Here is a 27,529-nt window from a genome sequence, read left to right as displayed (position 1 = left end):
GAAAGGTAGCAAAACACAATAACCATGAAGTAATTCCCCATGTCTTGGAAGACACAACTGACTGAATTTAGGATAGCACTACACCCAGCTACAAAACACTTCTAGTCCCAGGAAGTCTCCTGCTACAGAGATTCTTAATATGTGATAGAGCTTGTATTGGCCAGGGTCAAGCCACAAAATATGTGCAAGGCAAATACAACCTACCTGAAGCTTAAACTAGTTTGAAGAGCTGCATGGTGTGTTTATGTAGACATTTTCATGCCTAGACTGTATACAATGGCCTTGAATAATGTAAATTGAAATAAAGAGACAAGGATCTTACCTAACCGTAGTTCTCCAAAATTACCACATCCAATTTTTTTGCCAACTCTGAAGTTAGGGCCAACCATTAACACTCCAGAATTTGAAGAACCAGTTCCATGTGGATTATGGCCTGACCTCCCACTAGGCCGTGCAATTCTTTCATCCAGCTTGTCCTTGTCTTTCTTTCTGTTATCCATGTCAAGTTTATGGTACTCCACTTTGATTTCTTCCTCTTTTTAAAAATCAGTATAAGCAAAGTCCAATTGGACAAGGTGAGAATGAAAACATCACCAGTGAAGTGCCCAGCTGGTTATTGTCAGTAAGCAGTCAACAGCAGCCTGTTCATCCCATTCGCAAAGCCTTGGTAGTATTCTGTAGTAAAACTGTATCTCCAGAATGCACACCACCACCAATATTTACTAGTATTTGCAGGAATTCTGTTAAAGAAAAACAAAAGTTATTCAATACAGTAAGATTCTTCTACAAAATTAACTCTCCCTTCAACTAGTCATACAATCAAGCTGTAACTAATTATATTTGCTTTACAGATCCTCTATGAAAAGCACTACTGTAAGGTTAAAGCCTCTGATTCTAGCACATAATAGCAACAGATACTGGTGTGACTGAAGTGAGCTTATAAATCTCAAGGCTTAATGCAACAGGTATTGTCAAAAAACAAACAAACAAAAAAACCAAACCCCACCAAACCCTATCAAACTACTTCCTGAGTAGGTAAACACACTTAAAAATCAACATTTAGACACTCACTACAACTTATGCCAACTCTGCAAAAGAAAGCATTTTATTTCTGGGTTTTTTTCCCCAAGTAGTATCTGTTGATCTATGGAAATGCTCAAGCTGAACAGTTATTGAAGTTATAGAAAGATATTCAAACTTAAAACAATTCCATCATCTTTTCTGAATTATAATTTCCGAGATGCAGTTTATAAACTCATGGCAGGGACACTTCAGTCCTTTCAGTAACTCCTAGAGTCTGAAAATAAAATATATTTACTTATTCTCTCCTGCCCCATTCAATTATGTCATAAATGTGCTTCCCCACTCCCCTTACTCACCATTTAGCATCATTGCCTAGACACTAATTCCCACATGGATTTCAGCAAAACTTGCAAGCTAGCTTACTACTGCAATAAAGAATCCCGAGAAAGCTTTCATTTTTACCTTGCCCATAAGAATAGTGCATATTTTTCTCTATTTAACAACAGTGGTTTAAAAACGCAAAATTCAGAAGACAATCGGCTACTACTTAAGCAAAATTTCAGGGTGAGTTAAATACCTGTTCAAAATTATTTTGCTACATTTGCTTCAATGCTGGGAATACACTGCAGTGAAATAAAACATCCTCTGAAAAAATAACGTATTTTGTGTGCTACAGCCTATTTTAAAGATAGTTATCAGGAGCTTGTATTAAACACTTTGAACTGAAGACACTTTCATTTCTTAAACTCATTTCTCACAAAGTAAAATTATTACTCACATAATAGCCTATTACAACATTTAAAAAATCAGAAAGCCAATAGACAAAAGACACCAAAGAATATGAATAACCACCCAAATAACTGCATCTGCTGAACCACAGATATTCATAGCATGGTCATAACTAGATATTTAAAAATCACTAATCAACAACTAACCTATCACCTGAACGATGAAGCACATGGAAATCTTTTTGGCAAAGAAACATGATCACCTTAACTATGAAAGGGGGGAATGAAAGACTTTTTCTGAGAACAATCAAAAAACACAAATGCAGGTTCCAGTCCAAGTAGACTTGCTTAATGCAAGGGAACAGGACTTCAGCAGTGAGTAATGAATGCAGTCGTGTGGTATGGTATAGAGGGAAGCATTTCAGAGAAAAATACAAGCACCTCTCGCTACAACATAATCTTGCAGGTTCAAGCACCACCACTAGATACTCTAAAGTCACTTTCCAAACCACAAATCTGAGAGGAAAAGGTAATTTTTCCTCACCTACTTTGCTACAAAAGCGAGAGAAGAAATAAAAAAAACTAGAAATGGAGAGCATTGAGGTGGGACTTCAAGGCTACCATTTAGTACTTAGAAAGACAGTCAGTACATTTAATGCAGCACAATATATAAATGTTTTAAGTACCAAAGAAAAAAGACTTATGTTCCATGTCTTAGTGGTTCTCCAGTGAGAAATAACAAGGTAAACAATCCTAGAATTTTTACTGCTAATACACAGACTTCATGGCAAATAGAAGCAATGCACCTAAGAACAGCATATTACTGCCATCACCAGAGAGTAAAAAAGCATAGACAGTTATTAAGACAATGGTTTGGTAATCTCAGCAGAGCTGAAGTCAAACTTCCTGGCACTCTTCTGCACACACCAAAATCTTCATACTACCAAGCACTGAAAGACATTACCTTGGAACAGTGAAAGACTAGAAAGGCACTTACAGTTTATACCAATGATACCAATGGGCTCCACAACAGAGCACTAGAACTACAGAACGGACTGGTTATGCAGGCAAACCTGAAGAAATTAAAATCTGATTTCAGAGTTAACAGGGTTCTTAGCTTACAAGTTCTCCATAGCTTACCTCTTGATATATATACAATATCTAGTCACATGTCAAATGAGTTTAAAATTGTATTTTTCTAATGCATCACAACATAAGGCCATGGAAAGGCTGTGGATGTTGTCTACCTGGACTTTAGTAAGGCCTTTGACACTGTCTCTCACGGCACAGTCCTTGAGCAGCTGGTGGCTCATGGCTTAGACAAGTGTACTCTTCGCTGGGTGAAAAACTGGCTGGACGGACGAGCCCAGAGGGTTGCAGAAAATGGAGTTACATCCAGCTGGTGGCTGGTCACAAGTGGTGTTCCCCAGGGCTCAGTATTAGGGCCAGTTTTCTTTAATACCTTTATCAATGATGTGGACAAAGGGATTGAGTGCACCCTCAGTAAGTTTGCAGACGACACCAAGCTGGGCGGGAATGTTGATCTGCTTGAGGGTAGGGAGGCTCTACAGAGGGATCTGGACAGGCTGGATCCATGGGCCGAGGCCAGTCGTATGAGGTTCAACAAGGCCAAGTGCCGGGTCCTGCACTTGGGTCACGGCAACCCCATGCAGCGCTACAGGCTTGGGGAAGAGTGGCTGGAAAGCTGCCTGGCAGAGAAAGACCTGGGGGTGCTGGTTGACAGCCGGCTGAATATGAGCCAGCAGTGTGCCCAGGTGGCCAAGAAGGCCAACGGCATCCTGGCCTGTATCAGAAATAGTGTGGCCAGCAGGAGCAGGGAGGTGGTTGTTCCCCTGTACTGGGCACTGGTGAGGCCGCACCTCAAGTGCTGTGTTCAGTTTTGGGCTCCTCACTACAGGAAAGACATTGAGGTGCTGGAGCGTGTCCAGAGAAGGGCAACGAAGTTGGTGAGGGGCCTGGAGCACAAGTCCTGTGGGGAGCGGCTGAGGGAGCTGGGGCTGTTCAGTCTGGAGAAAAGGAGGCTGAGGGGAGACCTTATCGCTCTCTACAACCACCTGAAAGGAAGTTGTAGCGAGGTGGGTGCTGGTCTCTTCTATCAAGTAACTAGTGATAGGACAAGAGGAAATGGCCTCAAGTTGCGCCAGGGGAGGTTTAAATTGGGTATTAAGAAAAATTTCTTTACTGGAAGGGTTGTCAGATATTGGAAAAGGCTGCCCAGGGAAGTGGTTGAGTCACCACCCCTGGAGGTGTTCAAAAAACACATATACAAGGCACTTCAGGACATGGTTTAGTGGGCACGTTTGATGGTTGGACTCAATGATCTTAAGGGTCTTTTCCAACCTTAAAGATTCCATGATTCTATAATTTCAGAAGGATAAAACAGTTCTAGTTTTGTCATCTATTTCAGTTTTCTCCATTTTGTCTTTGTATTTAACTATGACCTGAGCATACCATGTAGCCTTGCTAACTGAGCAGAAAACTTAGCTATAACAGGCTGGGTTCTGAGGATGCTGAGAAGTAAGTCGTGATGCATCAGGATCATGGAATAACAAACAGGCAACATCAGAACAAAGGGCACCATAAATTTAGTAGCAGCTGTAAGGCAACGGTGATCTCTAAGAAAGCAGCTGTGAGCCAAACAAAGTCCATCATCACCAGAAAAGCTTCCCATCTCACACTGTTTCAGCTCATGTAGCAATAAAACAGTACCAGAGGAGCCAAGCTGGGAGCTCAAAGACAGATTAATTAGTATTTATGCAAAGCACAGTAGCTGCTCTGCATGCATGCTTGTCCAGTTGAAGCCTAGTAATTAACAAGACACTGACACTTTACCACTAAAAAATTAATTTGCACGACACATTTTTTTAACCCATTGTTTTGGGTTTGTGTGATGGGGTTTTGGTAGTAGGGGAAGGGGCTGCAGGGGTGGCTCCTGTGAGAAGCTGCTAGAAGCTTCCCCAGCTCCAAGTCAGACCTGCCTCTGGCCAAGGCTGAGCCCATCAGCAATGGTGGTAGTGCCTCTGGGAAAACAGGTTTAAGAAGGGGAAAAAACCTGCAGCAGGGAAGGAGATTGGAATGTGAGAGAAATCCCTGTGCAGATACCAAAGGTCAGTGAAGAAGGAAGGGGAGAAGGTGCGCCAGAGGAGGAAATGCCCCTGCAGCCCGTGGTGAGACAGCAGGCTGTCCCCCCTCCAGCCCATGGAGGGGAGCGGGGGAACAGATGCCTACCTGCAGTGTGTGGAGGAGCCCACACTGGATCAAGGTGTATACCCCCAAGATGGCTGTGACTCCATAGGAAAGCCCACGCTGGAGCAGCCTGTCCCTGAAGGACTGCAGCCTGTGGACAGGACCCATGCTGGAGCAGCTCATGAAGGACTGCAGCCCATGGGAGGGACCCCACGCTGCAGCAGGGGAAGAGTGAGGAGTCCTCCGCCTGAGGAGGAAGGAGCAGCAGAGACAACATGTGATGAACTGACCCCAACCCCCATTCCCCTGTGCTGCTGGGGGGGAGAAGGTAGAGAAAATCAGGAGCGGAGCTGAGCTGGGAAGGAGGGCGGGGTGGGGGGAAGGTGTTCCAAGGTTTGGTTTTACTTGTCATTATCCTGGTTTTATGTGATTGGCAACAAATTAAAATGATTGTTTTTTCCCCCAAGCCAAGTGTGGGTTTTGCCCATGACCATAACTGGTGCGTGATCCCTCCCTGTCATTGTCTAGACCCACTTTTGTTACATTTTTCTCCTCCCCATCCCACCACAGGGGAGGACTGAGTGAGTAGCTTCGTGGTGCTTTGTTGCTGGCTGGGCTTAAACCATGACACTCATCTTTAATCACAGGAATATCTTTAATTTGGAAAATCCAAATCATAACCAAGCCCACCCCTTAAAAGTATTAAGTTACCAGAGATGAAGACTTCCACTATGCTTAGAATCTTGATTTTAAAAATATCCTATCTCCACACCCAAATACCTTTTTCCAAAATTTAAGTCTAATTAATTTTAGATACCAGTTTATTAGGCACTAATGGCATTAGACTTCCTCAAATCAGTTTATACTAATACTACACCTTGTTGTGGAAGGTGGCAAAGCTGAGCTACATGAGCATGCAGACCACACTCGAATGAAATGTAAACAGCACATGGCAATAATGGGATAAGATTGTGAGGCTATAATAGCAGAGGAATGTATATAAATTATAGAGGCTATTAATATATTTTGGAGACCTTTAAGGACTTTGTTTAGCCACTTAACAGTAGTCACTCATGATAAAGCAGAACTCATAGCTTACTTAATATTTTTGCTTAATATTGACCTATTGTCCTATTGGAGGAATAAGAAGATTCAGAAAACTCCACAGCCAGTTTGAGCCAGGAAAAGGAGACATAGCAACCACTACCCTAAAAACCAGGAAAGAGAAAGAACCCCCCTAGAGGTGAGAAAAAGGACCCAGTGAGAGAATAGACAACCCCAGACCCAAATACTACTACTGGACCAGACTATGGTGTGAGGGGCAGGAATTTAGAATTTAAGAGTGTAATTGCCCAGGCATTTTAGTGTTTGGGGTCCCTCTTTGGAAGCACCCAGCTTGAACTGTCTAAATTTGTGCAACATAGATAAAAAGCTTAATTTATTCTATTTTGGAGGTCTTGATCAGAGATTCTGCTTCAGAGAACCTAGGGTTGAGCACGAGGGAAGAAGCAGCATTGGGGCGGGGCAGGGGGGGCATGTCAGGAGGGGCATCCGTCAGCTCACTGGAGTTGCCCACTGCAAAGGGAGTCCAGTCCTAGCAGTTAAAGTCTCAGGTGGTGTGTGTGTGACTCTGATTGGTGTGTGAATGCTCAGGCAGCGGCTTCTCCCTTAACAAGTGTTCCTCAAGAGAACATTTTCCCGATTACTCAATACACAGCCTCAGACACTGAAAATGTCTTACTATATACTGCACATTTATACAAATATCAAATCAGATGCTCTTTTAAGCCATTTATAAGTTAATACATTAACTGAAACAGCCTATCTGCAACAGAATCCTGTCAAAGAAACTATTGCCAATGTTTTTTAATTCCAGCCTTCACTCAAACTCAAGTTACAAAAGTTTTCATTAGCTTCAAAAACTGACCTCATATATGGGAAATCTCTTTTTGCCTTTTTTTTTTTTTTTAATCTTCTGTGAGGTGCCCACCCAGCCGCTCTCTCACTCCCCCTCCTCAAAAGGGCAGTGGGAAGAAAATAGGATGAAAAAGCTCATGGGTCAACGCCAAGACATGGAGATCACTTACCAGTTAGAGTCATGGGAAAAGAGACTTGACTTGGGCAAGATTGATTTAATTTGTCACCAATTAGAGTAGAGTAAGATGGTGAGAAACAAAGACAAAGCTAAAAACATCTTTTCCCCACCCTCCTTCTTCCAGGCTCAACTTCACTCCTTCACTTCCCACTCCTCTACCTCCTCCCCTCTGCTGAGTGGCACAGGGGGATGAGGAATGGAGGTTGTGGTCAGTCCGTAACAGCTACTCTCTGCTGCTCCTGCCTCCTCATACTGTTCCCCTGCTCCAGCATGGGGTCCCATCCAGAGGAGACAGTCCTTCAAGAACTGCTCCAGCATGGGTCCTCACCACAGGGTACAGTCCTTCAGGAACAGACTGTTCCAGCATGGGTCCCCCATGGGGCACAAGTTCTACCAGCAAACCTCCTCCAGTGTGGGCTCTTCTCCACGGGCCACAGTTCCTGCCAGCAGCTGGCTCTGTCATGGGTTCTCCACAGGCTGCAACTTCCTTCAGGACATATCCACCTGCTCTGGTGTGGGGTCCTCCACGGGCTGCAGGTAGGTATCTGCTCCACTGTGGTTCTCCATGGGCTGCAGGGGGACAAACTGCATCACCAGGGTCTTTCTCCATGGGCTGCAGGGGAATCTCTGCTTTGGTGCCTGGAGCACCTCTTCCCCCTCCCTCACCAACCTTGGTGTCTGTAGGGCTGTTTCTCTCACAGCTGTTGCACAGCTTTTTTACCTTTTCTTAATATGTTTTCCCACAGGCACCACCACCTTCACTGCCCGGCTTAGCTGTGCTCCACGGTGTCTGGCACAGGGCAGCCCAAGCCTCACCTCACAGAGTCCCCTGCAGCCCCCTGCCAGCACCTGGTCACAGACATGCAGTGCATTTACAAGAGCAACACTCATGTCTTACAAATTTGTGAAATTCCAAACACTACATGTGAGTAACTGCTTTTTTAAAGCAGCAAGTGCTTCCAGGAGAAACAGCGTACCACGCACTTTTCAATTTAAGAAACAACTGCTTCTGAAACCTTTGTGTCTGTACACAGACTCACCACAACCTGTTTGCCAAATATCATTTTAAAAACTGGGAATGCAGTAATAGAAAAGGTAAGTTATCTTTATCCCTTGAATCCATTGTAAATACTGAAGCTTCTACTCAAGCTTATCAAGTAGATGAGTTTCGTAAACAGTACTAGCATTTTGAGAGCAAATCACAAAGCAGGAAAAAACCTAATAAAACCCAATAAAATAAATAGTAAATAAACTGATTACTGAATTCCTTCCTAAAAAAAATATTTTCTCATAACATTTAAGTAATGCTTTACTGACTGTTTTACTGAAATTTAAGGCAACAATGCATGAAACCTAATACATTATTAACAACACAAATTTCAGTTTCCAAAAATGCATCTATTGCATGGACAAATCTATTATATGGTAACTTAGGCCCTTCCCTCTTCTGCTGTTGAGCCAAAAGATATTCCAATTACATTACAGGTATAATTTTTATATAAACTGAAATTAGCACCTTTTATCACCTTCCTGCTAAACAAGCATTGGAAGCCCTGTACATTTTTCACACACTACATGTCAGAAGGAAGACACACAAGCATTCCTGTCACAGTTTCTCCAGGACACAAGTGTTCTCTTAAAACATTTCCTAATAAAATAATCTGCAGCTGATTTGAAATAAGGAGACCACTTGAGACTTTCTTCATATTGATGTTCCTATATAACATTTAATGAAGTATTTACCTTAGAAATACAAAAGGCATTCATGATTTTATTTACACTGCACTTACCTATGACAGTTATACTGTTGATGACAATACCTTTTCTTCACTCTAATGCTCACATTCTAGAGGAAAAGCACTAAAAAGCAAAGACATATATATGCAGTATTTGCAGTTACTTGGGCATGCAAAGACTTCTGATACAGAATGCAAGTAAATTATAAGTTATGTGAATTGCATTAGTTTTCCTAGATTGTTAAGGAAGATCCAGCAGATTTTTTTCAAAGACTTGACATAATTCATAGGGCTCAGAAGCCAGACACCATTCAAAAGCGTGCATCATCTAAAGTGAAAAAACAACACATACAGTGTAAGCATTCTAAATAATTTGCATAATCCTTTTCTTGCTATGTGCTAGTTATATGGGCTATATTCTCCTCACATGCAATCTGCCTGAAAAATGTGTCGTCCTCATCCTCATTTCACAGCTTGATTTTCTGTTTAATTTTCATCTCTGAAATTGGACACCTCTCCATGTGAAAGCAAACTGTGGCCTGCACTCTGCTGCCAAAGGAATGGAGAAAAACACATTGGCAATATCAATTGTAGCATACCACGTGGCTGCCTTTGATGCCAGTTCATATTGGAGCTCTAACATGTCTCGTACGGCAGCACTCAGTGGTGGTGTCACTTCATTCAGGCCGCGATAATCTACTGTTCACCTCCAGCCTGCATCAGACTTTTGCTCTGGCCATATAAGACTATTAAAAGGTGAATGAGTCTTGCTGATGACTCCTTGGCTCTCCAGTTGATGAATCGGCTCATGGATGGGAGCCAGGAAGTCTCGGTTTGTGCGATATTGCCACCGGTGCACCATCCTGGTAGCGATTGGCACCTGCTGCTTTTCAACTCACAGCAATCCCACAATGAAGGGATCTTCTGAGAGGCCAGGCAGGGTAGATAGCTGTTTCATCTTCTCTGTGTTTACAATGGCTTTACCACTCACAATCTCAGCCAGACCCAATACGCTATTGTAATGCAGAAAGAACATTACTGAAGTTGTGGGGTCAAGTGCACAGAAATTTGGAAGTGATAATGCATGTAGGTGAATTATAGCATGTTCATTTAATGGAGCAGACAACTGAGCAAATCCTCCTGAGCTGGCAATAGCTACTGTAGTTCCAGAGTTAGCAGTTTAGCCACACCAATGTGTTGGTAAATTCAAGCTAAGAAGTTTTGCCTTTGACTTCTTAAATCAATGACATCAAATGTGTTAAAGCCAGCACTGGCAGAAATAGTTAATTCTTTATAGACCAAACAAATGCAGTTGTCCTCGGGTACTTCTTCATTGCAAATTGGGATTTTGTTTTGAGACAGTATTACTATAGTCTTGTGGCTATGTTTATGTTTATTTGGTTAATAGTATGTGATGATTTTCATCTCTGTTTACATAAATGAGCACACTTGACCCATAAGCTTCAGACAGACATCGGGGAATATTGTAAGAATTTAAATAAGCTTCTTGCTCAAAAAATACATGATTAAATAACAGTATAATGGCAAACATACCACCAAAGCCAAGTTAACAAAGCAAGATCTTAATTAGAAATTACATCTACAATCCATATAGATTGAGGATAAAAGGTAAAGCAAGACTGGAAAACCTGTAAGGAAGCACTCAAGAGTAACTGACATGCAAAACTAACATCAGCTAATAGAGATTTTATTTATGTGATGGAATTTAACAGACATTCCCAAACACTGTAGAACGACTGCCTGAAAAGCAAGGAGAGGAGTGAAGACAAGCAAGAAAAGTGAAGACAATAGTCAGATACGTTTCAGTTGACTGACAGCAGTCATACGTCTAACACCTGCAGAAAAGTAAAAGGAATCTTGGGCTCAGTTTCAGAAACATAAATTAAAATCAATGGCAAAAGACAGCCAGGCTACTGGTCTGTGTCAACACATGATTTAAATACAGAATGTAAGAGTCAAATTAACCAAATAGGTGATCAAATACTTCTTCAGCAAAGCCAAGGCAAGGGCTAAAGGGACCACTCCCTAAAGACATCTACTGTCTAAAAGGTTAGATGAGCAATTTTGTGATATTTGAAGAGGACAGACAGACAACTATTTCCTTGAAGGAACATCTTTACATAATGTTTTACACATTCATGATTTGCACATAAAGCTTGCTTACTTAATAGACAAGGAGATTCCAACTAGTAAAATCCAGCCTGTTTGAAAAGTTTGTTTGTCACTCTTGGCTGTACAGAATTCTACACAGAGAGCAACTGAATGACTTTTAATGAAACTATGCAGGTGTGTAAACAAAAATGATCCTTCAATTCACTACTATGCTCAAACTTTTTTATTTAAATTCATATTGTGCAGCTGTATAATCCTGAAGAACTCAGAACACTGAAAAGTCCCTACGAATACATACAGAACTAGATATACAGAAATTAAAATTAAGCAAATATCTCACTTCCAAATGAATTCACTGTGGGAAAACTTCAGTATTTTTTTCCTCTAACAAATAGCTTATGATCTCTGAACGATTTACACTTAAAGAATATTTGCCTAAACATCTAAAAAAACCTGTTTAAAGGCACTGAAGAAAAACACTGTAATATTATATACACAGTGAATAAATGGGTGAGTTAGAAAAACATACTGTCCTGGTTTCAGCTGTGATAGAGTTAATCTTCCTTCTAGTAGCTGGTATAGTATTATGTTTTGGATTTAGTATGAGAAGAATGTTGATAATGCACTGATGTCTTCAGTTGTTAGCTAAGTAGTATTTATACTAAGTCAAGGATTTTTCAGCTTCTCATGTCCAGCCAGCACGAAGGATGGAAGGGCACAAGAAGCTGGGAGGGGACACAGCCAGGACCGCTGACCCAAACTGGCCAAAGGGATATTCCATACCATGTGACATCATGCCTAGTATATAAACTGGGGGGAGCTGCCCTGGGGGATCACTGCTCAGGAACTAACTGGGCATCAGTCAGTGAGTGGTGAGCAATTGCATTGTGAATCACTTGTTTTGTATATTCCAATTCTTTTATCATTATTATTGTCATTTTATTATTGTTGTTGTTATTATTTTCTTCCTTTCTGTCCTACTAAACTGTTCTTATCTCAACCCATGAGTTTTGCTTCCCTCCCCCCCCCATTTCTCTCCCCCATCCCACTGGGTGGGGAAGTGAGTGAGTGGCTGTGTCATGCTTAGCTTCTGGCTGGGCTTGAAACCACGACACATAGTCAGGCACTATTCTGTCTTCTGATCCATTATACACTCAGTATATTCAACAGCTTTGCTGCTATTGTTCCAAGTTCACTCATCACCCAAAAGAACACATTGTATATTAAGCAAACATATGCTGCTACAGAAAATCTGTGAAGCAAAACAATCTTTACCTAAACCTACATTGGAGAAGTTTTCCTTTAAATCCTTTTAATTTTTTCCTCCTTGATTCAGTATTCAAAACCTAATAGAGCAGTGCAACACCAGCTATAAGAAAAAAGTCTAGTTAAACAAGGCCACAAAAATTTGATCAAATATTCTAATCATATTTGTATTAAAGTCCTCCTTTTTCAAATGCCCTAGAAACAACTGCCAGTTCTTTAGGTTGCACCACTACCAAAGATCATACATACCCACTCAAACACAATTTCTTTCACATCTACTGGAAAAAAATCTTAAAGCCCCAGCTGGGCTGGCAATTTTAAAGCACTGTTGAGTTTTATTATCACACAAGTATTTATAGTTTTTTGCACAGCCACACTTACATCAGAACATCCCATTCAAAGTTTGCTTTAGGGTCAAGTTATTGCCAGAAAGTGGCAGGCTGCTAAAATTCAAATTCTAATACAGGGATTGGCACACAGTAAGAAGTGACACCTAGAAAACACTTTAGACATCCTTAGATTACAGGGATGCATATCTACACACCTCTCTACATGTCATTTGAAAATGTCCCAATTAACACTACCAAAGACTATATGCCACATAACAAGAACCCTGCTCTACAGCAATAAAAACTGTCTAGGACCTTATATAAGGCACAGTAAAAGACTAACTCATTTAAGCACCTTCTTTATTCATACAACTCTCAAATGGCTAAGCCTGCAGCAGCAGCACCACTGTAATTACATGCAAGTTTACATATTCCGAGGTGCATGTCTGTGGTGGGTTGACCCTGGCTGGGTGCCAGGTGCCCACCAAAGCCGCTCTATCACTCCCCCTTCTTAGCTGGACAGGGGGGAGAAAATATAACAAAAGGCTCGTGGGTCAAGATAAGGACAGTTTAATAAAATGAAAGCAAAGGTCGCGCGCGAAAGCAAAGAAAAACAAATGATATTATTCTCTACTTCCCATCAGCAGGCGATGTCTGGCCACTTCCTGGGAAGCAGGGCTTCAGTACGCGTGGTGGTTGCTCCGGAAGACAAAAAATGCCTTCCCTTCCGCCTCCCCTTACTTAGCTTTTATATCTGGGCTGACGTCATATGGTATGGAATACCTGTTTGGTTAGTTTAGGTCAGCTGTCCTGGTTATGTCCCCTCCCAAGATCTTGCCCTGCCCCAGCCTGCCATTGAGGGAGGGGGCAAAAATGTTGGGGAGACAGCCTTGATGCTGTGCCAGCGCTGCTCAGCAGTAGCCAAAACACTGGTGTGTTATCAACACCTCTCTAGCTACTAATGCAGAGCACAGTTCTATGAGGGCTGCTATGGGGACTATTAACTCCATCTCAGCCAGACCCAATACAATCTCCACCCCTTATTCCATACCATTTGCGTCATGCTCAGGTCCCACATAATTTAATACAGATGTCTTCTAACCATGCCATTGAATTTAATTCTCATTACTGAAATCCCTTCTTACCAACACTTACAACTGTAACTACATAGTTAAACCACTTTTATACCCAACATACAGATTTATACATTCTTATTAATTACTATCCCCTGTCCTTTAAGAGATAGATTTTCCACTCCTCCAGATGTTCACACACAGGTTATGACTTGGGCCCCATCCATCAAGATGAGTGGTCAGGGCAGGAGAAGCAGTATGTTCGATCGTTGGGCACCAACACCGGCTTGGTTTGGGTCACCGATGCACTTGTCTGGTTCCTTGCGAAGTTCACTCCTTTGCAGTTCAGGTCATTCCTGCTACATTACTTCCTACAACATACAACTCACATCACAGATTATTTTTCCCTCAAGGTTAAATGTCCTTGAGGCACACATTGGGTCTCCCCATCCTTCCGCATTACCCACCAAGTACACCCAGGTCCCTGAGCAAAGACGATCCCACGAATGGGTTTGCCTTTTCCCATGGGAGGAGAAATCCACACTGCCTTCCCCAGCCACTTCCCCATGTGCACTACAGGGACCTTATCTCCTCCCACAGTATGTAGGGGTTTTGTTTGGGCAGGACCAGGACAGTTAGCAGATCCTCTGGTGTTAACTAGCCAAGTGGCTTCTGCTAAATTTGTATCCCAATGCTTCCATGTCCCATTGCCTAGCGCTCTCAACATAGTCTTCAACAGTCCATTATATCTCTCAATTTTTCCAGATGCTTGCGGGTGATAGGGTATGTGGTACACCCACTCAATGCCATGTTTCTTTGCCCAGGAGCTTATGAGGTTATTTCGGAAATGAGTCCCATTGTCTGATTCAATTCTTTCTGGGGTACCATGTCGCCATAAAATTTGCCTTTCGAGGCCTAAGATGGTGTTTCGGGCAGTGGCATGGTTTACAGGGTACGTTTCTAGCCAACCAGTAGTTGCTTCCACCATCGTGAGTATGTAGCGCTTGCCTTGGCGTGTTCGTGGCAGTGGTCCAATGTAGTCAATTTGCCAGGCCTCGCCATATCGAAAACCCAGCCAGCGCCCTCTGTTCCAGGGAGACTTTACTCTGGTGGCTCGTTTGATTGCAGCACATGTTTCACATTCATGAGTGACCTGTGTGATGGCTTCCATGGTCAGGTCCACCCCTCGATCACGAGCCCACCTATATGTTGCATCTCTCCCTAGATGTCCCGATGTCTCATGGGCCCATCGAGCTACAAATAGCTCACCCTTACGCTCCCAGTCCAGGTCCACCTGAGCTACTTCTATTTTGGCAGCCTTGTCTACCTGTTCATTATTTCGATGTTCTTCAGTGGCACGGCTTTTGGGCATGTGAGCATCTACATGACGTACCTTTAAAGTCATGTGTTCTACACGGGCAGCAATGTCCTGCCACAATGCTGCTGCCCAGATGGGTTTACCCCTGCGTTGCCAATTGGTCTTCTTCCATTGCTGTAGCCACCCCCACAGGGCATTAGCCACCATCCAAGAGTCGGTATAGAGATAGAGTACCGGCCACTTTTCTCGTTCAGCAATGTCTAGGGCTAGTTGGATGGCTTTCACTTCTGCAAACTGACTTGACTCGCCTTCTCCTTCAGTGGCCTCAACGACTTGTCGTGTGGGACTCCACACAGCAGCTTTCCACTTTCGATGGTTCCCTACCACACGACAGGATCCATCAGTAAACAAAGCATAACGCCTTTCGTCTTCTGATAACTCATTATATGGTGGTGCCTCTTGGGCATGAGGTACCTCCTCAGGCGTTGCTCCAAAATCTCTGCCTTCTGGCCAGTCCATTATCTCTTCCAGAATTCCTGGGCGGTTAGATTTTCCCAGTCGAGCCCGTTGCGTAATCAATGCTATCCACTTACTCCATGTAGCGCTGGTTGCATGATGTGCAGAGGGGATGTTTCCTTTGAACATCCAGTGTAGCACAGGCAATCGTGGTGCCAAGAGGAGATACGCTTCTGTACCAACAACTTCGGAAGCGGCTCGAACCCCCTCGTATGCTGCTAGTATTTCTTTTTCAGTCGGGGTGTAGTGGGCTTCTGATCCTCGGTACCCCCGGCTCCAAAACCCTAATGGTCGACCTCGGGTTTCTCCTGGAGTTTTCTGCCAGAGGCTCCAGTTGAGACCATGCTCCCCAGCTGCAGTGTAGAGTACATTTTGTACATCTGGTCCTGTCCGGACAGGCCCAAGAGCTACTGCACGAGCTATTTCCTGTCTGATATGCTCAAAGGCTTGTTGTTGTTCAGGGCCCCATTCAAAATAGTTCTTTTTCCGCGTTACTCGATAGAGAGGGCTCACAAGCTGACTATAACCTGGAATATGCATTCTCCAGAACCCCACAAGGCCTAGGAAAGCTTGTGTTTCCTTCTTGTTAGCTGGTGGAGACATAGTTGCTATCTTGTTGACCACATCCATAGGGACATGACGGCATCCATCCTGCCATTTCATTCCCAAGAACTGAATCTCCTGTGCAGGTCCCTTGACCTTGCTTTTCTTTATGGCGAAACCAGCTTTCAGAAGAATCTGAATTATTCTTTTTCCCTTCTCAAACACTTCTTCTGCCTCGTTGCCCCACACGATGATGTCATCTATGTATTGTAAATGTTCAGGGGCATCGCCTTGTTCCAGTGCCGTTTGGATTAGTCCGTGACAAATGGTAGGGCTGTGCTTCCACCCCTGGGGCAGTCGATTCCAGGTGTATTGGACACCTCTCCACGTGAAAGCAAACTGTGGCCTGCACTCTGCTGCCAAAGGAATGGAGAAAAATGCATTGGCAATATCAATTGTAGCATACCACGTGGCTGCCTTTGATGCCAGTTCATATTGGAGCTCTAACATGTCTGGTACAGTAGCACTCAGTGGCGGTGTCACTTCATTCAGGCCGCGATAATCTACTGTTAACCTCCAGCCTCCATCAGACTTTTGCACTGGCCATATAGGACTATTAAAAGGTGAATGAGTCTTGCTGATGACTCCTTGGCTCTCCAGTTGATGAATCGGCTCATGGATGGGAGCCAGGGAGTCTCGGTTTGTCCGATATTGCCAGCGGTGCACTGTCCTGGTAGCGATTGGCACCTGCTGCTTTTCAACTCGCAGCAATCCCACAATGAAGGGATCTTCCAAGAGGCCAGGCAGGGTAGATAGCTGTTTGATCTTCTCTGTGTTTACAGTGGCTACACCAAAAGCCCATCGGTACCCCTTTGGGTCCTTGAAGTACCCTCTCTTGAGGTAGTCTATGCCAAGGATACAAGGGGCCTCTGGGCCGGTCACAATGGGGTGCTTTTCCCACTTGTCCCCTGTCAAGCTCACTTCAGCCTCCAATACAGTCAATTCTTGGCATCCCCCTGTCACTCCAGAGATCCAGATGGGTTCTGTGCCCCTGTACCCTGATGGCACCAGTGTACACTGTGCACCAGTGTCTACCAAAGCCTTATACTTCTGTGGGTCTGATGTGCCAGGCCATCGAATCCACACAGTCCAGTATATCCGGTCATCCCTTTCCTCCTCCTGGCCGAAGGCAGGGACCCTCTATTGCTGTTCCTCATCAGAGTATTCACTGTCTGACCCTTGCGGTGCCAGACCAGAAGTCCCCTCACCAGAATCAAGGGAGGTGGTTTCAGTTCTTTTATGCCTGGAGGATCGCTGATTGCTTTCTTGGGCCTCTACAGCAACAACACTGACAGCCTTCTTCTTGGGTGACCCCTTCTTAACAGCTGTCTTCCCTCTCAGTTCACGTACGCGGGCTTCCAACTTAAAGGTGGGTTCACCATCCCACTTCCTCATGTCCTCCCCTTGGTCATGCAGGAAGAACCAGAGCATACCACGTGGCATACACCTTGGGCTCCCTTTCCCTCTGACCGGAGCAGGAGAGGACTGATTTCTTGGAGCATCCCTAACAGCCAAGGCACTGTCCTGTAGGGATGAGGAGACACAGAGATTTTCTTCAAAGTTTTGGAGCCAAGATGACACTTTCTCCACAGTTGGTGTTTCCATATCTGGGCAATACATTGCTGCCAAGCTGTTAGAATACGACGCTGGGGCACCTTGAATCACCTTTCTCCACATGGCCCGTGTGCACAGGACATCCTCTGGATCTTTTGAGACTTCCTCATCATCTAGATCACTGTAGATGACTTCCACCACTGCTAACTCTCTCAGGTACTGGATGCCTTCATCTGCGGTAGTCCACTTTTCTGAGGAATTCACAAGATCTTCCTTGAATGGATATCTTGCCCTCACACTTGAGAGGAGCCGGCTCCAGAGACTGCAAATTGCTCCTTCTTTTCCAATTCCTCTTTCAATTCCCCGGTTTCTAGCGAGGGATCCCAGCTGTTGGGCTTCCTTGCCTTCCAGTAGCTGACTGTCGGCCCCATTATCCCAGCATCGGAGCAGCCAGGCAGGGATTCGCTCACCTGGCTGGCGGCTGTAGTCTTTCCGCAAGTCCCGAAGTTCTGAGGACGTCAGGGACCGGGTAGTTTCCGCTTCCTGTTTAAGTTCCTTCACTCCTTCCTCCAATTTCTTTATTGAAGGACCAGGTTCTAAATTAAGGCTTTCCACTTCTTCTTCTTCCCTTACTAATCGATGGTATGGACCTGTTGATCTCCTTATCCATTGTTTCCTTTTCACTACTGGGGCAATTACTGTGGTGGTTGTTGTTGTTTGGGTCCCTATCTCAAGCATGGTGTCCTCAGATGCAGTCTGGGTCCCTGCCTCAACCATGGTCCTCTGAGAGTGTTGAACTATGGCTCGGTAGGCATAGGCCAAGCCCCAGTACAGTGCGAGAAGCTGCTGGTTTTCATTGGGATAGGCAAGGCACCCTTCTATCAGGTGGCGCGCCAGTTTGCCAGGGTTACTTGCCTGTTCAGGTGTAAAGTCCCAGATTATGGGAGGTGATAACCGTCCTAGGAATCTGCCCAAATCCTTCCATATACCCTGCCACCCAGGGACCGGTCGCTTGAGGGCACATTTCAGTATTGCCTCACCCGAAACTTGTCTTCTCTTATACCAGGATGAGACCAGATTCCACAATACCCATAATACACCACCAGTATTAATTATTAGTATTGAACAACTCACATAAGGGTGAACAAGGACCTCAGGAGCCTGCATAATAAAACCATTCACATCAATGCCTGGTAGGGAGAGGGAGATGTGTTCCCTCATCTCCTCCACAAGATAGCTTCCACAACACAGCAAAGCCATCAGTGCCAGGACAAAGCACATAGATATTATTTGTATTAGCATGTTCCCGAGTTCCTTCATTCTCCCCACAAGATAGCTCCCGCAGCACAAAAAAACCATCAGTGCCAAGGCAAAGCACACAGCCATTATTTGCATTACCATGTTCCCAAACTCAGCAAGGTAGAGATAAGCAAGCAGCCAACAAGCTCCGTGACCTGCACAGGAGCTTGCCACTTAATAACTAGCTAAGGCACGCTTAATGCAAAACTGCCGTTGTCTTGCCCCACGTTGGGCGCCAAAAAAAAGGACTGTGGTGGGTTGACCCTGGCTGGGTGCCAGGTGCCCACCAAAGCCGCTCTATCACTCCCCCTTCTTAGCTGGACAGGGGGGAGAAAATATAACAAAAGGCTCGTGGGTCAAGATAAGGACAGTTTAATAAAATGAAAGCAAAGGTCGCGCGCGAAAGCAAAGAAAAACAAATGATATTATTCTCTACTTCCCATCAGCAGGCGATGTCTGGCCACTTCCTGGGAAGCAGGGCTTCAGTACGCGTGGTGGTTGCTCCGGAAGACAAAAAATGCCTTCCCTTCCGCCTCCCCTTACTTAGCTTTTATATCTGGGCTGACATCATATGGTATGGAATACCTGTTTGGTTAGTTTAGGTCAGCTGTCCTGGTTATGTCCCCTCCCAAGATCTTGCCCTGCCCCAGCCTGCCATTGAGGGAGGGGGCAAAAATGTTGGGGAGACAGCCTTGATGCTGTGCCAGCGCTGCTCAGCAGTAGCCAAAACACTGGTGTGTTATCAACACCTCTCTAGCTACTAATGCAGAGCACAGTTCTATGAGGGCTGCTATGGGGACTATTAACTCCATCTCAGCCAGACCCAATACAATGTCTTAAAAATGTTCACAACAAATGTGCAAGTCATTTTAACTTTAAAATAAAAACTTACTAGCTACTTCATTCCTTTTTCATGTTCCAGATTTACTCTTAAATAAACCTATTAAGAGAACAAGAAAGCTGCTAAATAAAACATTCCATTGTCGGGAAGTGACAAAGTTAAATGAAACATGCAACCATAACTGGTGCCTTACGTATCATACGCATTTCCTCTCAGAGTTTAATTACAAGATCCTGTATCACTGCTAGTATCAGTATACTAACGTTTTTCTCTGGTTTTAGAAAAAGCATACAGTAGCACAAGCACTAGGGAGGAAAAGAAAAGATTCCATGAAACAGAAGGAAAGATGGTAAAGAAACACCTCTGGTTTAGGCACAAGGCATTTAAAAATTCACCCAGGCTCCTACCATTTTCATCTTCAGTTTTTCTCACCCCTCAAGTTTCTTTGTTCACATACTTCTACTCCCAAGGTCTCATGTTTTTGGCACTGACATTAATCTAGCAGCAAAGCTTTTCCTCACACCTTCTAGAAGAGTGCAGATAAAGTTTCTAGTGCCTCTGCCACAGATTTCCAAGAGCCTTCCTCTAACATTACACATAGTTTTTATGAAATTATTCACCTACTAAGTAGCCCTTATTTCAGACAGAGAACAGTCACATTTGATTTCTAATATTCATCTGAATGTTACAAATACATTTGGACCACAGATAGAGTAACATGGAATTTTATTCAGCAAAACTTTAGAAGTATTTAACAGTAGAAAAACTGCAATTCATACTACAAATCTGAAATCAAGCTCAGAATGAGACCTTCGTTGTGAGGTAATCAGTACACAATTCAAATATCTAATCAACTATTTCTGGCATTGTTTGTGTGCCTCATGGAAAGATAAAGCTGCTCTTTCTAGCCTAGCTCTAAGATGACTGCATCATTTTCATTAATTTTTATCTACATGTCCCCAACCGAGAACACCTGTGATACTTGAAATCCACAGCAAAAAGGTTCACAACTGAAGAGCCCTTGAAAGTTTAGGACAACAGTTTCTAACCTCAAAAAACTCTTGGGATAGAATTTGAATTGGAAAATATCTCTAAATTTATATATGATTTTGTAGGATTCATTGTTTACTTAAAATAAAAATAAATCCACTCTTTAATCATTAAATATTTAATTATTTTCAGTTTAGTCCCATTAGAGAAATTCAAACCTTCACATGACCTTGATGTGACCCAAAAAAGTAGAGTTGCTATTCCAACAATTTATATTACAAATTAATTTGCCTATAGCTTTATATTTCATACAAATAGATGCTTATAACATTGGTATCACACCACTTTGATGGTTGTTTCCTTTTATTGCTAATTTGAGCCTGAAAAGAAAAATACTTTCATATATAAACTCCAAAATAAAAAACAGATGTTAAAAGGTTCATTGCATAACTCAAGTCAAAATCAGGTAGGTTACGTATAAGAACATTATTTCATCATTTTCCAGATTTCAGAAGCAGAAAAAAAGCAGTCATTAGCATCTGTCAAAACTAAAAACAAAATGAGTGCTGAACGTCGAACTACCACAGATGCTACATACTCATGACACAAGCTTTGAAAAACGAACAAAAAAACCATTTCCAAACAAATTCCTCCTCACAAGTTTCTCTCTCCAGCTATCAATAACCTGTACTGAAATTGCTCATTACTGTGTCTTTTTACATTTCTTAGGTGTTCTCAATAAGTGTAACCTCAACATAATGAAAACTTATTCATCACTAACTCATTTTGTTCACAACAATATAATCCACTTGATATACATGGGGAATTTCAGTCTAAGCTTTGCAAGTCTAACACAGCCTAATTTTCTAGTTTTTTAAATCTTTTAGCATAAAAAAAACCCAAAATACAGCTTGGCATTATCTGCTCTTTCCTTTCTACCACTTCTAGCACACCTCAAGATTCATCGTACTTTCAGATGTTAGTTGATTCATCTAAGACTCTTCTATTCTCCCATTTCTTAGGTACTTATTCTGACTTCAGTCAAGTAAACTACCTTGGAAGCGCTGTAAAAGGAACATATAAATCCTATGGAGCAACACCCTTCTCCCCCCCCCCCAAAACCAATAATACTTTGCAGCAGATGTGAACTAATCCAAGAAGCAAGGATGAACTTTTTCCGTTTCGCATAAGAGGACTGGTGTCTCTATATCAATGAGATGAGAAACATATGGAACACACAAGAGATGATGATGCACCCAAATCAGATCTTCAGCAGCACTCACATTTGGGCCATCAAAAACTACTGTTCACACTCTTTCCCAGCCAGCTTGCCTTTCAGAATACTGAAGGCCAGATCCTATATTTACTACATTTATTCTACCAAGCATGCAATATATTAATGAGTTAGAAATCCTTCCTCGTGTTTCAGCAGCAAAGAAGAAAAATGAGCAAAGCAACTGCTACTTCTTGATCACATGCAGATCAAACTCTTCACACTTCAGAAGATACACATGTTTATTTAAGAAAGCAAACATAATACCCTAATTTCAAAGGCAAATGAAATCTCCTTATAACAGATGATGCAGGAGCTCAGCTGTGCAATTTGTTTCTCAGTATACACAGCCTCAAAACATTTCTAGTTTGATTTGTGCTCTTCAGCACTCCAAGGCAACTAACAGATCACAAGTGCACTTAAATTCTGTTTGCATTACCAGCACTTCCAACAATGTCGTGTTTGTATCTCAAGGACCTTCTACATTACCACTTCTGTCTTTTTTTTTTTTTACTTAGAAGTCTGTGTCTTCCACAGATTCTTCTGTTCATTTTCTATGACTACCTCAGACAACTGTACTGTTCAGGCAGCAACCAGTCTTTTTCTGCTTCTTCACTCTGTAATAACAACCCATTCTAGATTAACAGAACAGTTTTGCAAAGCAAAACAGGAACCGAAGTTATGAATTTTGGCATGCAAATTAGATTATCAGCATTCCTGAAAATGAATTTTTAAGAAACCTATTTGTTTACGTTTATATATTTGTAAGATTCTCCCCATACAACACCAAATTTTATGTAATTGAATGCAAGTCTATATACACACAGTCTCAGTCCACAAACACATATGAACAAGATTCACTCAAATAAGCATAACATAATTGAAAATATCAAGGTAAGCCCGAGTAGCTTTCTCATTAATAAAAATTTACAAAGCCAAGCCTTCTAAAAAGTCAGGTTTTCCTGTCAAGTTGTGTGTGTGTGTACATATAGATATACACACACACACACACATAAAAATCCAAAATTGCATTTCACTTTTATAGTATCAGCTACCACACATTATTTTCAATTAACATAATTAGTTCAAGATTCTAGAATAAGCTTTTAAATTTGCACATATGTAGCTATTTCCCTAGGGAAAGTTCATCAGCAAGCCACATATGGCCATGTATAATCCCTCTTTAATACGCAATATCTAACAGAAAAACAGATTTAAGACATTAAATTAAATCTTCCTCTGTACAAAACTAACCAAAAATATACCTTATATTTATTGAAGCTTGTTTAAAATGTCCATTCTAGTTAAGCTACCGTAATGTTTCTTGTACAAGGTTTACAGTCACATGAAATCTGAGGGCTATCAATATTCAAAATTTAGTATCTGATCTGTATATTTAATTTTGTCACTTGAAAGACTACTACCTAACCAACAATAATGCAGCTTTATCCACCACCAAATTGCCAGTTCCAGTGAAAATACTGTCAAATCAGAAGACATGTACAGTACAGTTAGGTCACCCTAACTCAATACAGTTTTTCCCCAAATGACAGACTAGACTAACTACATAACAATTAAGATCCCCAAGCAATCTCTTTACCTCTGTAAACTTAAAATGAACATCAACTTAAGACTGCTATTTTCTGTTCAGTGCATGAACATCTATATTTTCCTCACTGACCTAGAAGAAAAGTTTGGCCCTAAGCCACAAATCACACTTCATTATAGGCTTTCACCACAAAATCCCACCAGCTTCACTTTAGGATTCCATTTAAGTGAATGCATTTACTTGGTTAAAATTTTTGTGCATGCATCCTTCTTGCAGGACCATATAATCATCATTTTAGAGTAACAGTTGAAAGTCAGTTTTCAGAAAGCAGTGGTATAATGCAAGGAATAATTAAAAAAAAAATCTAATAATGACAGTACTAAAGTTTACTTACTAAAGAACAGAGAAAGAAGCTAACTGATGGTTAAGCAGCATTCCAGTAATTTGTTTTTTCACTTTTCCAACATCACCCCACACACACACTTAAATGGGCTATATTGTCCACAGCTGATGGAAAGCTATTGCTGAGCTAGCTAATGCTACATAATGGATGCTTCAATTTTCTACATCAAGCATTGTACCATCAGCACTCAACTGTTACAGCAGAACAACTGAAAGGTATAGATTAGCTTAAAGCTAGGCTAAAGAAACTGTAAAGTTGAACACATCTAAAATTTAGAAAACAAAGCAAGGATAGCATTACATTTCATCTAACACCATAACTATGTCTGAAGACAAAATTAAGCATAATAGTGAAGCACTCCACTGCTATGTGGAAAAAACATTTTCTAAGAGTCTGAAAGTCACCAATTCTGTTTTCAGGTTAGAATTTGGATAGGATGAAGTACATAGTATGTTCTTAGTATTCCACAATGAGTGTGAAGAGCAGTTTTCAAAATGAAAAGTCTATCTAACTCAAGAGACCAATTCCTCTTCACCCTTATCTTTAATTACATGGTCATATTCTACTGTAAGAACTTAGAGGGGAGCCAAATTCAAGTTAAATTATTTTAACTCTGCAATTTTTCAACTTGCAACTGCAGTCACATCAGACATCAACTACTGTGCTACACTCCTGAAAAACAAGCCTAGAAAATAAGACATCACATGCTCATGCCTGACAGATCATGATTTTATCCCATAAGACAGTCATCTATTACCAGTAGTATTGAACATTATTACTTTTTAATGAGGCCGGACCTCCAGAGGCACATACTTAAGTTTCACAGTCTTTGACAACACAGAACTACTGAGAATATGTTTTAGTACCACTGCCTTTCCTCAATCTGACCTTACCAAAATTCACTTACCCTCTCAACTGTTCCTGAATCACTTGGGGGTTTTTCCTCCTACAGCTCTCTTTCTACTTTAGTCCAACTACAGCCGTACTGAACTGAAGCTCAAAGTGTGCTCTTCCATACGTGGCCAGTATGGATACATGCACTGGGATCTGAGAGGTGGGAAATACTCCTTTGTCCCTCAGCTCAAAGCCCAAGTCATAGACCTAGTCACCCACTCACTGCTGAAGTCATGTGTTTCCTCCTTTTCCCAGGTAGAAGCAAAGAAAAGGCAGAAATCACAAGCTGGAAAGTCACTTTGTGTTAAATTACACTGCCTGGCAGTACAGCAATCTACCATCAACATAACACAGCAGGTTCTATAAGAGTTTTGTTCCATTTATGCAGCCCAGACTTAAAGATGGTCAGGACTTAATTTTGTAGAATTCCTTCCAAACTGTCGTCTCTGTTGTGCTGTCATAAATGGTGGTTCCAAAAGCCTTAGACCTCAGCAAAACTTGACTAAGTAACAATTAAGAGATTGATAAAACACCCTACCAAAACTCTGGTACAAGCTTTCACTTAACTGCACCAGAAATTATCAGCATTGTTTTGTTTTGTTGGGGTTTTTTTGTTTGTTTGTTTTTTTAACACCCCCCATATTGGTAGGTCTTTCCCTATGATTATTTTCCAAATCAGCCAAGAGGTTTAATCCAAACTATTCCTATTTCTGTTTGAGGCAGAAACTAGTATGAAAGACTTCAGACTTAATTTGACAATGTTTTTGCCACTGAAAATACACAATCTTACAACAGATGTTAATCATAGATGTTTCTGCCAACTCTGTACATAAGGAAAGGGATAACCCACAGTACAGGAAAACGTCTCCAAAGTAAGTTTTGCAGCCATGAATCCATCAGGGTTTTCTGACAATCACAAACTACGTGGCAATGAAATGATTCTGCTGTTTTAATAGTCTCCATAAATTAGATGGAATTCATTGCTGTAGAAGGTACCTAAGTACTTTACTATCAGATATACTTGCAACTCTCCCCTGACATGTATGGCTTTCACTGCAATGTCTACCTACAATGTCTTTACTAAAATGAAACTACAGAATTATGTTCTCAAAAAGGCTTCCGTGAAGTATTCTTCTTGCTTTATAAGTTTAATATGGAATAAAATGTTATAGATAAAAAGCTTCAGACACCACACCAATTAGAATCACACCACTTTCGTACTGAACACATAAGATATGTAGTGACACATATTTATAGAAAAAAAGCCACAATTAAGATCTTAAATTCATCATTAGTCATCTAATATAAAACATACTTAAACCAATGACTTCCTATGAAACTCAGTGGAAAAAACAAGTCTCCCAAAGTTTTATACAAAACCAAACAATACTGAATATGAAATCATCTGGTGTAAATGAAAAGTTCTGAGAACAAAATAACCTGTATGCTACTGACATCAGTTTTGTCAACGTCCGATGGTAACTAACTACACCAATTTTAATTTAAAACAAAATTCTCATGCACTAAAATAAGAAAACGTCAGTATCTTGATGTGGGCACTGCGTGGTAAATGCTTAATTTACTACTTAGGGAGATTAAGACAGATTCAGACTAAGCAAAGTATTCCTCAAAAGCAATGTTAGCTAAACTTAGCTCCCTACAGATTAGTGTTCAACGCCCACACAGCCTCACTGCAGTAACTGCAGCTTGTTGGATATCATCCATGTGTTCCCAGGCCTCCCCGTTACACTTGAGCTCTCTTTTTTGCAAAACCCCTAGTTTCTTCCCACAGTATAACTCTTTACCTTCACTTCTCACTCAGCGAAGAAGAGAGATGTACTGTTGCTTGCCCAGTACTACAAGTTGCAAGCTGAACAGCTCTCAAGCTACTACGACAGCACAGATAACATCCTTCCTTCACTGTGGATAGTTAACAAATATCTACTCTATCTAAATTGTTTTTTATGAAGCTTATAGGAACATATCTTCAGAGGCATAAAAATCTAAGCTTGGTTAAAACTGGCCAATAAGTTTCACATTTGTATAGGCAGCAGATGAGAGAACTGCAGATCAGAAATACCTTATTTCCTTAAAAAATAGACTTTTTTTTTTTTCCAGAAGAAAATTCAAAGTACAATCAACAGTTTTTACTTAGAGCTCAAAGTCAGAAAATTAGAAGCAAACCTTAAAAGAGCATTTCTGGAAGGCAAACACATTCATCTCTCTGTCTGGCAAAAGCTTCACAGTAAATTTAGCCATTCTGTCTTCCTGCTATCTGTTGGTAAAATTCTTCTCTGACTGTTTCCTGTTACCTGTAAATTCAAGTTTCATCATTTGTTATCTCTCCAGATTTAGAAATGTCTCAGCCTACTGCCAGCAAATCTTAGAAGTAAAAACTTTCATAATCTGATATATTGAGCAACCTGCTCCTGGAATACTGTAAGGAATGAGCAAGTAGCAATTGTTTGAGGCAATCTTCACAGAAAGAGAAAGGAAGAATGTTTTATATTGACCTTCTTAGAAGCCACTGTTTGCAAGGCACAAGGTCGAGGTTAGAATGAAACATGTCTCCCACAACCCTTAGAGCAATCATGTCCCTGACTGCAATCTCTACAATATTACTTTGTCTTCCCAAGATTACTACAGGATTTAAGATACCTGTATTTATATGGACATAATCTGCATTTAAACTAACATCA

The 27,529-nt window shown here is 41.7% G+C and overlaps 1 protein-coding gene and 1 long non-coding RNA gene across 9 annotated transcripts in view; one reads left to right on the top strand and one right to left on the bottom strand.

The window, feature by feature from the left end:
• Positions 1–639, bottom strand: part of CSNK1G3 (casein kinase 1 gamma 3) — a 63,184-nt gene extending 62,545 nt beyond the window's left edge. For 7 of the 8 annotated variants that reach the window (XM_030004466.2, XM_030004469.2, XM_030004474.2 and 4 more), the window contains exon 1: positions 323–639. In XM_030004466.2, coding sequence (XP_029860326.1) covers positions 323–500 — 178 coding nt within the window. In that variant the 5' untranslated portion in view covers positions 501–639. The remainder of the gene's footprint in view (positions 1–322) is intronic. The other variant, XM_030004475.2, reaches the window with a different exon arrangement.
• Positions 640–653: 14 nt separating this feature from the next.
• LOC121232682 overlaps positions 654–27,529 on the top strand; it is a 33,510-nt gene continuing 6,634 nt past the window's right edge. Inside the window, exons 1-2 of the long non-coding RNA XR_005931584.1 lie at positions 654–742; positions 25,946–25,951. This is a non-coding gene — a long non-coding RNA (uncharacterized LOC121232682). The remainder of the gene's footprint in view (positions 743–25,945; positions 25,952–27,529) is intronic.

Source organism: Aquila chrysaetos, chromosome Z (assembly GCF_900496995.4).
Source record: "Aquila chrysaetos chrysaetos chromosome Z, bAquChr1.4, whole genome shotgun sequence".
In the NCBI taxonomy this organism is placed as follows: Eukaryota; Metazoa; Chordata; class Aves; order Accipitriformes; family Accipitridae; genus Aquila; species Aquila chrysaetos.
Note: the sequence above shows the minus strand (reverse complement) of the source record. Positions and strands in the feature narration are given on the sequence as shown.